Raw genomic sequence first — 12916 nt, forward strand, 5'->3', positions numbered from 1 at the left:
GGGTGCCTGTAGTCCCAGCTACTTGGGAGGCTGAGGCAAGAGAATCTCTTGAGCCCAAGAGCTTGAGGTTGCCTTGAGCTATGACGCCACAGCACTCTACTGAGGGTGACAAGTGAGACTCTGTCTCAATATATATATATATTTATTGGATCTGAGCACTGAGCCTCCTTGAATGTCCTACTCATTCCCTTGAGCCAATAAGAGACCACCAATGTTGTTGTTCCTGATGCCTTTCTTCTAAAAGCCCCAAACCAGAAGTTGGGTTCTTGGGTTAGGTAAGAGAGCAGGCGCCGCCCCAGACCAGGGTCTCTTTACAAGTGTGGGCAGGGCTAAGGAATGAATGGGGGATGACAATGCAGGTGACAACAGGGGAGCTTTTATCAGTCCTAGGACCACAGAGGTGAGAGTGGAGACCGTGCTCGTGGAGCCCCTGGGAACAGGTGCTGCAGAAGAGGGTCCTCCCAACAGCCTCTCCTGACAGAGAACAAGCAGGGGGAGTGGTGAACAAATTCTCGGATGGCTCTGCTCATACCTTCCCATCATCAGGGCTTTCCATCCTGGACCCAACTGGAAACAGAGGGGGCAGGGACTCAGGGAGGGCAGTCTGCAGTCTCCCAGGGCAAAGAGCTGCAGAGTTGGTGGAGAATGGAACAGAGAGGCAGATAGAGAGAATCCTACACATAAGAACTAGAACAGACATGAAGAGAGAAGTAGGAAGATTCAGGAGCCATCCTGGGGGACGGATGGGACATACAGCAGATGCCAAAGCCATCTCTTACTGGCTCAAGGGAATGAGTAGGATATTCAAGGAGGCCCAGGGCTCAGATCCAGACAGGGTGGTCTGTATTCCGTCCGCCCACGTGGGACAGATCACGGAAGCTCTTTGAACCTGGTTTCCCTGCCTGAGCTATGGGACTCCTGACACATCACCCACAGGGCTGTTGTAAGCACTGGAAAACTACTGGCTATGGAAGCCATTTGTGCCTGGCGTGTGTGCTGTAAAACCGCAGCGTTAGCTTATTGTTATTCGGACTAGAAAGAATCAAGAAATTGTCTCATCTCATCCCCTCACTTTGCAGGAGAGGAAAGTGGGGCTCAGGAGATTAAGTGGCTTGTACAGGTGACTTTTGTAAGTGGCAGGGACAGGATTCAAACCCATTGTCCTGTCTTAGCCTCAGCACTCTGCGTATTCTCACTCCGTGGAGAAGATGAAATGGAAATTCTGTCAGGCTGCCAGCCCCTCCCTCTCCACAGCAAGGCTTTGTCCCAGCATTGATTGGGCAGGGTGACTTTTATTTCGTTTTTCATTTGAGCAAATGCCATTTTCCACCCTCTGAAAAGATTGAAAAGGATTGGGCAGAAGATCATCCCGGTAGTCTGTTTTATCCCATTTTATATTGCTTTAAAGAAATAATTTGTGAAGAAAAATGGCTGGGTACCATGGCTCACACCTATAATTCCAGCACAAGGGAAGGGGAATCTAATAGAACGATGATTCTCAACCTGTGGGTCGTGACCCACAGGAACTGTGTTAAAGGGCCACAGTATTAGGAAGGTTGAGAACCATAATAGAGCAAGAATTCACTCACCCACTCCCTCCACACACACATATACACACAAAGGGAACTAATCTATTATTCATGATGGAGCCACCCATGACCCAACCACCTCCCAATAGACTCTACCTTCAAAAAGGGGGTCCATCTTACAAGGGTACATGTGAATCTTTCTAAATGCGGAGTATAAATGTCTTAACACAATAACTAAGAAAATGCCGTGAAGGCTATGTTAACCAGTTTGGTGAAAATATTTCAAATTGTATATAAAACCAGCACACTGTACCCCATGACTGCATTAATGTACACAGCTATGATTTAATTAAAAAATAAAAGGGGACCCAATTTCAGCATGAGGCTGGAAGGGGACAAATACCCCAACCACTACACTGCCCAAAGAAGCTTCCTGGCTGTGTCCTCTGTGTGCCTTTCAGCTGTGAGAAGAATTGTCAGCCAGTGAATGCTGGAGAGGACATTCTGCTCAGGGTTGCCTTGGGAGATGGCTCCCCAGAGGTCACCTTTAGCTGGTATTTAGACAACACTCCAACAGAGAAGGTAAGGATGGGACAACCTCTCAAAAAATGGAAAATCTCTCTCCCCCTCTGATCGGTCAGACCCTTGACACATGCCTAGTGGTGAGATGGGGGTGGGTTGGCCCCATTCAGAGCCCACTGGGGGGATGTACTGCAGAGGAAGGTCAGGACTTGTCAACAGGAGGATGGCTACAAAGGAGTGAAAACTCAGGAGAAATCTCACAGCAGATGCCACTGACATCTCAGCCAACTCCCCCTTCCAGGCTGGCACCCCTGTCCCAGCTGCTGTGAAGCAGCTGTTGGCTAACAAATGATGGCTATGGGGTCAGATAGTTGCTCCCATGTCTGTGCCCTCAAGGAAGACAGCTTCTGCGTACAGCCTATGCTCAGAGCTGCCAGGGGGCCAGGCTGATTCCTCCTGAAACACTTCTCTGGCTCCCATCATCCTCTGCCCTGCTTCTTCCCAGGGGTGTTCCCTGAGGGCCCCCCTTCAATAGATGACCTCCACACAGACCCCTACCTCAAGCTCTGCTCCCAGGGAACCTGCCCCAGACAAACACCCCAGCAAGGGTGGAGCCTGGGCCTGCCCTCCCCTCCCCAGAGGTGAATCTGAAAGGCCCCTAGCACTCAGAAGCTACCATCCTACTGAGATCTGGTGGCCCCATGACAGCTCAGGGGCCCTGGGTGCTGCTCTCTTGCAGGCTGAGCCCCTCCCGGATGCCTGCACACTCAGAGGATTCTGGCCCAGCTCTCTCACCCCCCTTCAGAGCAACGCCTCCTCCTTGTTGCTGAGCAGCTCCCTCCTGCAGAGCTGGGGCAAGGTCATCAGAGTCAGAGCCACAGGTGGGAAGCCTCTCTTTCACCTCCTGCCAGGGAACCAGGATAAAGAGAAACCTGAGGGCTGCTGGTTTCCCAAGGCCGAGGGCTGTCCTGCAGGCTAGGTGTGAGTCCCACCATGCCGCTTTCTACCTGGGAGATGTTGGGTAAAAAATTTAACCTCTCACTGCGTCAATTTCCTCCCATGAGAGCTAATGATAGTCAAAACACCTGCCTTAGGATGGTTACCTGCAGGATGAGTGCGATAACACCAACCTGTGTGTCCTGCCAGGATAATTCAGAGCTTCTCATTTAAAGCAAGCCCAGGGCAGGAAATGTAGATTCTCAAAAAGAGGGAGACTAGGGGGAAGGAATATTCCTTTTAGGAAGGATTCCTTTGGTGCTATGTTTCCCGAAGTGGCCCACAGACCACCTGCACCAGAGTAAACTGGGGTTCTAGTTTGGGATCAGGTTGACCTCAAACCTTCTGAATCGAGTCTAAGCTGAGGAATTCATTTTAATGGATTAAAGTTTTCTTCATGCCCAGCTCTTCTAGGCATATTCTTTTTGAAAGCCTAGGTGACTATTCCAGGAGATGTGGGGTATTGTTATAGCTCAGCTGCCGGGGCCTGGGAAGAGCATGGGCTCAGGGTGGGATCAGCTTGTTTCTAGATCCTGGCTTTGGTCCTTCTGGCTCAGTGATCTTGAACACGCTATTGTTTCCTAACTTGCTTCCTTTTTTTACAAAATCTCCAAAAAGAAGCTATTGTTTTTAGCCCCATTTGACAGATGAGGAACTGACTCTCAAAAACACCAAGCCTAGCCAGGCCTGGTGGCTCACACTTATAATCTCAGCATTTTGGGAGGCTGAGGCAGGAGGATCATTTGAGGACAGGAGTTTGAGGCCAGCCTGGGCAACACAGCAAGACCTCATCTCTAAAAAAAAAAAAAAAAAAAAAAAACTTACAAAAAGTAGCCAGGTCCGGTGGCACAAGCCTGTAGTCCCAGCTATTCGGGAGGCTGAGGCAGGAGGATCACTGGAGCTCAGAAGTTTGAGGTTCCTGTGAGCTATGATGGTGCCACTGCACTTCAGCCTGAGTGACAGAACAAGACCCCAGACTCAAAAAGAAAGAAAAAAATACCCCATAAAGATAATGCAACTGTCATGCACCCATTAAAAATAAAATATTTTTTAAAAACGAAAAATCAAAATCTAAGGTCGCTTGGTTAATAAATCACAGGACTGAAATTCAAGCTCAGTTCTCTCTGTCTTCCCGTATTTCTGCCAAATGTCTCAAAGTGGGACCCTCGGGTCCCTTACATCAGAGAGAGTCGTTAGACGTATAAATTTCTGGGCATCTCCAGAGAGGTCTCAGGCTCCAGTTCTGGAGAGGGGCCCAGGAATCTGCAGGTTTAACTATCTGCTTGGGGGATCCTGAAGCCTGATTGTGTTTGCAGAGCCCACATATACCCCTAAGCACCATCTGTCTTTACCTCCAGCACTGACCAGAGATGCCTACGGGGAGGATACCTATGTGGTCAGCACCCTGCCTCCCCCCGAGATGCCTGCCTGTGCCATTGCCCCAGAGGAGGGCACGGTTCTGACCAGCTTCTCCATCGTCTGCAATGCCTCCGCAGCCCCAGGCCCCCTGCAGTACTGCTTCTGCCTGGAATCAGGTACTGCCCAAGGGCTCTGCTGTCCCCTTAGCACCTGGGCTCACCCTCTCCCAGATCAGGGACCCCCCTCGCTCCTATGCCCACAAGAGATTGGCAGAAGGGTGATACCCCCAATCCTTGGCCCCAACCCTCAAGGCACTGACCCACCCAGCACCCCACAGAGACGTGAGAAGCAGGTCTCATCAGTCGCTCTTCCACAACTGGAAGCCAAAATGATCTCTGTCCTAGCATGGGGGACACTGAAAGGGAGAGGTGAGTGAGGATACGCACCAGTAAGACCATTTGGGGCCCCCACCAGCACACCATCCTCAGCACCACACTCGGAGTAGCTATGACCCCTTGGCAGTCCGGAACTATTCAGGAGGACAGAGATGGGGTGGGATCCTGCTTCAAGGAATGAGCAACATGGCAGAGCTGGAAGGAGAACATTTTTGCAAAGGTTTATGCAGGCGCTGAACATGGCCTCCCTCCCCGCATTGCTAAGACCCTGCACAGCCTCCCTTCCCATCATGCTAACACCCCACCCCCCCAGGCAGCAGCAGGACGTTGGCCAGACAGGCAGGGAGAGCAGCTCCAGTTGTGTTTGTTTATCCAGTCTGGTGGCGATTGGTGCCTGGAGGTTTCATCTGATTCCTCATCTCCTCCCAGTGGGTTCTGGCATTATGTGGCCCTCACATGGGCTCCAAAATGTCCCAATCACATTATAACTTTTCTCCAAACATGGGCACCGGGAGTGTCGCTAGGATGCTCCCAATATCCAGCATCAAATGTCCCAATGAGGTAAGCTCTATGCCGTGTTTAGGGAGAGATGGACCTAAGCTACTCAGAGATGTGAGGATGTGTACTTTTCATGGGGTGCCATGAAAAGTGGAAACGCAGGGCCATTAAGAGGACTGGGGCTGAGCCTGGAAGGAAAAACTACAAGCAAGGTCAGTAGGTTTGTTTTTGGCCCTGAATCTCACCAAGGGAAGAGGCCAGAACCACTGTTCTAATGGCAACTGGTTGTGCCACTTCAGTGCCTCCACCTGCCTCGTGCGGGTTAGCAAGAAGGCAGGAGAGTGTGGCCAAGGAGACGTGAGTTTCAGTGGCGAGTCAATGGTGTCATGACTGCCTGCTGTACAAGGACTAGTGAGCCCACGGATGAGTCATTACTATCTAAGCATATGAAGGACATTCATTCATTCATTTTTACAACAAACAGGTATTGAACGCCAGGCTCTGTTCTTAGTCCCTGAGATAAACAGCAGGGAGCAAAATTGTGACAGTCCCTGACCTTGTGGTCTTCACGACCTGGTGGCGTGGCCGAACAACAGGTAAACCAAGACATATGTGGTGTAGGAGTGACTGTTTCAGAGACAGCACTCAGGGAAGGGCTTTGTGAAGGAAATGACCTTGGAGGGAGCGTGCCTGTGTAACAAGCTCCCTCATCCTCTCCTCTTCCCCTTTCTTCTTATCATTTGGTTTACTGCCTTCAATTTTTAAAATAGTCAATGGTTTTTTTTTCCCCCTGCAGTTTCTCACAGATGTTAGTAAAATTATTGCAAAGTTACAGTGACCTGCACTTACTTAGAGAGGACAGTGAACCAGTGTACATGGCGGCCTCACTCCCTGAAAGCGTGGAACTCCAAGTACCTTCCTGGCTGTCAAGAGCTGTGGCTTTTGTGTCCTGGGGACCAGGCTCTGCCTGAGTTTCTGTGTTCCTGGGGCTTGGATATGCCCCTTGCAACTGGTCAATTTTATTTTGATAGGTTCCTGCCTACGCTGTGGCCCAGAACCTGTCCTCCCAGCCGTTTATCTGCCACTTGGAAAAGAAAACAGTGACTTTGTGCTGACGGTGGTCATTTCTGTCACCAATCACGCCGGGGACAGACAGCAGACCCATGCAACAGTTAAGGTAGGTGGTGGTGTGGCCACTGCTTGTTTACTGAGAACACTTCCTGACCAGTCTGAACCTCACCGGAAGGGCGGCCAGATGGAGGGCAGCCAAAGGCATAGATGGATGAGCCACTGATTCATTCATTCCTTCAACAAACTTGCACAGAGCTTCTACTTTGTGCCAAGTCCTGGGGATACAACAGGACTACCTAGTCTTTACCTGTGCAGATTGTATGACTTAGTGGCCAGGACAGGGGTAGGATCTTGAGAGCCGGGGCAGGGATAGCCAGAAGGATGCTGGCACAAGTTAGGCCAGTGCGTTCAGAGAGCTCAGAGGAAGGAGGTGCCAAGAGCAGCCAGCAAGGACGCAAAAATGAAGCTTAGATAAAGTCCCAAGAAGATTAAAAGGGTCAGAAGCCAGGTGGAGGTGAAAGGGATTGAGAACAAGATGAGCAGGCAGCAATCGGGGCAGTAATGACTTGCCTGAGGCTTGAGTTGACCAAGGCTTGGCTGTGGTGCCTGTACAAGTGGGTCCAGCTGCCCTCCAGCCTCACGAAGTCCCTAAGAGCCTCCACACCAGGCTGGAGGAGTCCAGGCCCCCTCGGCTTCCCTACGTGAAAACCTGTGACCTCAGACCTCAGGTTCTTGAACAAGGACCGCTGAGCACATTCCTGGTTTCCCAACAGGTGAGACTTGGAGACACGCATCTTGAGGACGGGGCATTCCAGGCTGCTGTGTCAGAGAAAATCAGCATCACTCTGCAAGGCGAGCATGGCCCTGAGAGGCTCCTCCAGCTGGCCAAGTCTGTGTCCTCTGTGCTGAACCAGGAGCACCAAAGCCAGGGCTCTGGCCAGCAGCTGAGAATGGACACCAGACAGAAGGTGCTCGCAGGGGTTCCTTTCACATCCTTCCACTGGGGCCCTGGGTCTGTGTGCAGCCACTTGGGTTTGGGGTTCGGGTTCAGGGATCAGAGGCCTGTGGCATCCCCCAAGTGGTTGACATCACCTCGCTCTCTGGTCCTTGTGTGTGACGTAGAAGGATGTAAATGACTTCTTCATAGACAGCCTGATTTCCCGACTCGCCTTCAGGGAGTCATAGGCTTCTGGGACCAGAGGGAAGGTGGAGAACGTTGTCCCATATTTAGTGCTAAATACCCTTTATACAAGGACGACAGAACCAAGGCCCAGAGGGGAAAAGTGACTTGGCCTCAGTCACATGGGTAATGCTTTACAGGTGGCGTTTAGATGTTGTCCCAGTGTTGTCACTTACTGCCACCTGCATTGTCACCGGCCAGGGACTGAACCTCTCTCAGCCTCAGATTCCCCCTCTGGAAAAGAGGGAAAAGAGTACTGTTTTCCTCACAAAATGGTGGGGAGAGTTAAATATGCATTATAATCCCAGCCGCTAAGGGTCAAACTATAAAAAATTGCCCACATTTAACCAGTTTTAAGTCACAACATGGCTATTTCGTATGTTACAATCCACAAGTCTGAACAATTATTGCAGAATGTGGGATTGCATCCATGCTCAGTGTGCACACACACATACCCCTGCCAGGCCCAGAGGACAAAAGAAAGACTTCTGGGCCCTGGAGGGTTTGCAGGGAAGTCCCCTCACATGGCGTGGGATGAAGGTAAGTACTTAATATAAGAAGCAGCGGTTGTCAGAGTTATTTGCTTACAGAAAGCAGTTAGCACGCATCAAGCACCTGCTATGAACTGCCAGACTCTGAATTAGGGCTTCAAGGATGTGTAATCCCCACAACAACTCTACGAAGTCAACGGTGAGGTCCCTTCTTTGTTAGAGATGAGGAAACAGAGGCTGAGTGAACCGGAGTGGCTCACCTGGGTAGGTGAAGATGGAGATTTAAACCCAAGTTGGCTCTTCCCCTTTCACACTCCAGCCCTCTGCCTCAAATTAGCACCCCCTCACACATGCGCGCGCGCGCGCACACACACACACACACACACGCAGGGGCTCACATGCACACACGTGCACACGCGCTTGGCTCTTGTTCTTGGCTGTATTCTTTCTGAGTGGCACCCCTGGCAAACTTCCCCGTGGACATCCTGGGGTCCCCAAGCTCGGAGACCACACAACCAAACACAAGGTCTCCCTGTGAGCTGTCAGGGGCCTGGCAGGAGACAGATGTCTAACTGTGCGACCGAGGAGATTGTAACAAGAGCTCTGTTGAGACAAGCGTGGGCATGGTTTAGGGAAAAGAGAGCACACAGGACCCCAGGGGCTCCCTGATGACCAGAATCCATAGGCAGCAGCTGCCTGGGGACAGGGGCTCCCTAGCAGGGGCTGTGGCTTTCAGAGAATGAGGCAGCCAGTCCTGCGTCCTGGGTGGGGGGGCATCTGACATTCTTAGGGTTTTTCTGACATGGCCAAAGTTAGAGTAATCTAGACAGGCACCCCGTCCTGCCCTCTCATCTCCTGCTGGCCCTTCAGCTGGGTCAGGAGAGGGTGCCATAGCCCCAGGGAGCACAGGGCAGGATACAAAAGACGGAGGAGAATCTGCAGAAGCAACCAGGAGATTGATTACACATGATCTGAGTTTCCCTTCTGGAAAATTCTGGGAAGAGTCTCCTAACACACAGGCCATTCTTGCCACAACCTGCATGGCAACCTGCTCACACCCAGAGCTGCTGGCAACTCGCTCAGACCCTGCAGCTGCCATGAAAGCCTGGTGGTCAGAGTGAGGTGCAGCACAGTGGGGTCGTGACAGTGGTTGCCACGAGCCACATCTAGCTACTGAAATCTAGGTTAAAGTTGCTTAAAATTACATAAAGGTACAATTAAAGATCTACTGGGCAGTGATGAAATGACATTGTTAGGGTTTTTCTGACACGGCCAATGCCAGCCCCTGGCCGCCTCACTATTGCTTTGTGGCCAGTCCAAGTCTCCTTGTCCCCCTCCCCTGTGAAGGCACACAGGGTTCCCAAGACTCCAGAGAGGCCTCCTACCCACACTGGGCCATTTGGATCACAAGTGCCAACTTGAAACCCAACTTATTTTTAAATAGTGCTGACTTGTACAGCTGTGGTCTGAAGATTTGGAGAAAGCCCGAGACATCATGTATGGGTTTCCCACAGCTGCTGTAACAGGTGATTATAAGTTTAGTGGCTTAAAACAACACAGATTTATTCTCCTTCAGTTCTGGAGGTCAGAAGGTTGAAATGGGTCTCACAGGCCAGAGTCAAGGTGTGGGCAGGGCTGCGAACCTCTGAACTGTTCCTTGCTTTTTACAGCTTCTAAAAACTGTAAGCGAGGGCTCATAGCATCTTCAAACCCTCTCTTCCCCTTCTCTCCCCTGCTCTCCCCTGCTCTCTCCTCTCCCTCCTCATCTTCTCTCTTTTTCTCTCCTCCTGCCTCTCCCTCCATCCTCATATCTGTTTTTCTGACCCTGATCCTCCTGCCTCCTTCTTCAAAGCCCTGGTGATTATTTTGGTTCCACCTTTTAATCCAAGACGCTCTCCCTGTCTCAGGATCCCTAACTTAATCCCATCTCCTAAGTGATTTTGATGAGGTATCTTTTTTTTTTTTTTTTTTGAGACGGAGCCTCAAGCTGTCCCCCTGGGTAGAGTGCCATGGCATCACACTCACAGCAATCTCCAACTCCTGGGCTCAAGCGAGTCTCCTGCCTCAGCCTCCCAAGTAGCTGGGACTACAGGCACCCGCCACAACGCCTGGCCATTTTTTGGTTGCAGCCATCATTGTTGTTTGGCGGGCCCGGGCTGGGGATTCGAACCCGCCACCTTAGGTGTATGTGGCTGGCGCCTTAGCCGCTTGAGCCACAGGCGCCGAGCCGATGAGGTATCTTTTGCCACTCGAGGTTACACATTCCCAGGTTGTGGGGATTAGAATGTGGGCCTCTTTGGAAGGCTATTATCCTGCTACCACACCTCCCCTGAGGCAAACCAAGGCTTCAGGGCTTCCGAAAACCCCAGATGACCCCAGTCACTCCTCTGACTCCACATCTTTCCAAAACAACTTTATGGAGCCACTGAGATTACATTTCCTCTCCCTGCCTGTCTCGCCCTGTGCCAAGGTCAGAGAGCGCGTGCTGGGGTCGCTGTCTGTGGTCACTGCCAGCCTGGAGGATGTACAGCAGGTACAGGGACTGGCAGAGGCACTGAGAGAGGTGACCTGCCACAGTGAGGAGCTCACCCCCTTGGCCCAGGTAAGTGGTTCCCCTACCCCCATGAGCCCACCAGGAACAAGATACACTCTTCCATGGTTATGGAGGACAGCCCAGCTGGGTGTAGATCAAAGGGGTCCCTCAGTTATGGGGCTCTCCTGAGGCCACCAAGTACTCCGCCACTGTCTGTCCATGGTCCTGCATGGGTAGTGAACAGCAAGGTGCCTTCCGCTGGGAGTGACGGCCTGAATGTCCACACTTGCTCTTCTCACCGGCTGCCCAGCAACTTGAGGGGGTAACTGAATCTCATTAATCTTTGGGTGCCAAGTGCATGTCCCGACATTCCTGCTGGGCACCCATGTCCCCCAACTTAGCACACACAGCCCCTCTGCCTTTCCTTGCCTGGGGGACTTCTCTGACCCCCAGGGCCCACCCTCCCTACCCACAGAGCAGGGAATTCATGCAGTGCTCCTGCACCCTCCTGATGGGTAATTCTGAGCAGGACTGAGCCCCAGGACACGGGTGTGGGCACACCCCTGTACTGGCTTCTACTCTTCTCTTCTTTTCCCCACCAATGTTTCCCTGATCACCCCTAAACAAATGACTTGCTCTCAAATCCTTGCCTTGGGATCATCTTATTGGACAGGTTAAATTAAAACCCCATTTGCAGGGTTACGTCAGCCAAGGGTTAAAAAGGAACTATAAAATCAGTGAGAGGGGAGAGCTGTCCTCCACCTGCTGTGGCAGGAGGTCATCCCCTCAGCTCCTCCACCCAAAGCTGGTTTCTGTCTCGGGGCCATGGTGCTACTGATGTCACACTCATTCTCCCATTTGCTCATCTGTCTGTTATGTGAGTACACCCTGTGTGTACACACACTCATCTGCACCCACCCCCGTCCTCCTATTCACTTATTCACACATTCATTTATTCATTCATCCAACGAGGGGTTCCTGAATTCCAGTATGTGCCAGGTTCTGACTGTGCCCCTTGTTGACAATTCAGCAAATTACACAGATACAACCTGTGCCCTTGCAGCACTTTCAGGCAGCTGAGACAGCAGACATTAGATAAATAATTTCACAAATACATATGTAGTTACACAATTGGAAAAAGTGCTGACCATCCGTCCACCCTCCTATCCACGCTTCATCCATCCTTCACTTCACCAGTCTCCTTCCTATTCTTCCTTCATCCCTACCTACCTATCGATCTTTCATCCATCTATCCACCCTCCTATCATCCCTCCTGTCATCCTCCTTCATCCTTACCCACCATCAATCTTTCGTCCATCTATCCAGCCTCCTTTCCATCCATCCATCTATCCATCCATCCATCCATCCTCAGTCCATTCACCCATCATCCAATGTTCCCTCACTCAGGCCCACTGTGTGCTGTGTATAGGGTGCTCTGGGGAGGACTCAGAGTCTGATGAAGATACTCTACTGAAGAAACTCAGAGCACTACAAGGAGGGAGGACCTGGCCTAGGGTCAAGGACACAGGCAGCTGTGTGCCAGCTCCAGCCCAGCTCTCCCCTGGCTTGTGCCCCTCCAGGCTCCCCTCCACTGCAGCCCTTGTCCCTTGAATGGCACCAGAGAAGGGCTATCCCAAGCAGGGGCTCACACTGCTTTTCCTTTTTTGGGTGGATCCAGTGGGAGGCCAGCTGGGCTGTGCAGCATGTCGGTGAGGCCCTGTTGACAGTGAGTGCCAAGGTCCATCCTGAGGACCAGAGGCGCCAAGCAGCCACCAGGGACCTGTTTCAGGCTGTGGGCAGTGTGCTGGAAGCTTCCCTGAGCAACAGTCCAGAGGAGCTTGCAGAGGCCAAAGGCGTCCAGGTGGGTGTCCCGGCTACACGCAGACCTCACACCCACTGCTCACACTAGCCCTTCTGGGTGGAGCTTCCTCACTGTCTCACAGATGAAGAGAAACTGAGGCCACAGGTTAAAATTTCACCCAAGGGCTTGGCGCCTGTGGCTCAAGTGGCTAAGGCACCAGCCACATACACCTAAGGTGGTGGGTTCGAATCCAGCTCGGGCCCGCCAAAACAACAATGAGGGCTGCAACCAAAAAAAAAAAAAAATAGCCAGGTGTTGTGGCAGGCACCTGTGGGCCCAGCTACTTGGGAGGCTGAGGCAGGAGACTCGCTTGAGCCCAGGAGTTGGAGGTTGCTGTGAGCTGTGATGCCATGGCACTCTACCCAGGGGGATAGCTTGAGGCTCTGTCTCAAAAAAAAAAAAATTTCACCCAGGGAGCTGGGAGAAAAATTTCAGAGGCTCAGCTTGCAGGAGGCAGTGTGTGGTGGGCGGAACGAGGCTC

At 51.7% G+C, this 12916-nt stretch overlaps 1 protein-coding gene across 1 annotated transcript in view; it reads left to right on the top strand.

Moving 5' to 3' along the window:
- PKD1L2 (polycystin 1 like 2) overlaps positions 1–12916 on the top strand; it is a 91230-nt gene that overhangs the window by 30531 nt on the left and 47783 nt on the right. Inside the window, exons 11-17 of the mRNA XM_003791419.2 lie at positions 1991–2111; positions 2791–2932; positions 4406–4582; positions 6331–6476; positions 7144–7338; positions 10512–10643; positions 12253–12435. Of these exons, the coding sequence (XP_003791467.2) occupies positions 1991–2111; positions 2791–2932; positions 4406–4582; positions 6331–6476; positions 7144–7338; positions 10512–10643; positions 12253–12435 (1096 nt within the window). The remainder of the gene's footprint in view (positions 1–1990; positions 2112–2790; positions 2933–4405; positions 4583–6330; positions 6477–7143; positions 7339–10511; positions 10644–12252; positions 12436–12916) is intronic.

Source organism: Otolemur garnettii, unplaced genomic scaffold (genome assembly GCF_000181295.1).
Source record: "Otolemur garnettii isolate 467f Iridium unplaced genomic scaffold, OtoGar3 scaffold00047, whole genome shotgun sequence".
NCBI classification, from domain to species: domain Eukaryota; kingdom Metazoa; phylum Chordata; class Mammalia; order Primates; family Galagidae; genus Otolemur; species Otolemur garnettii.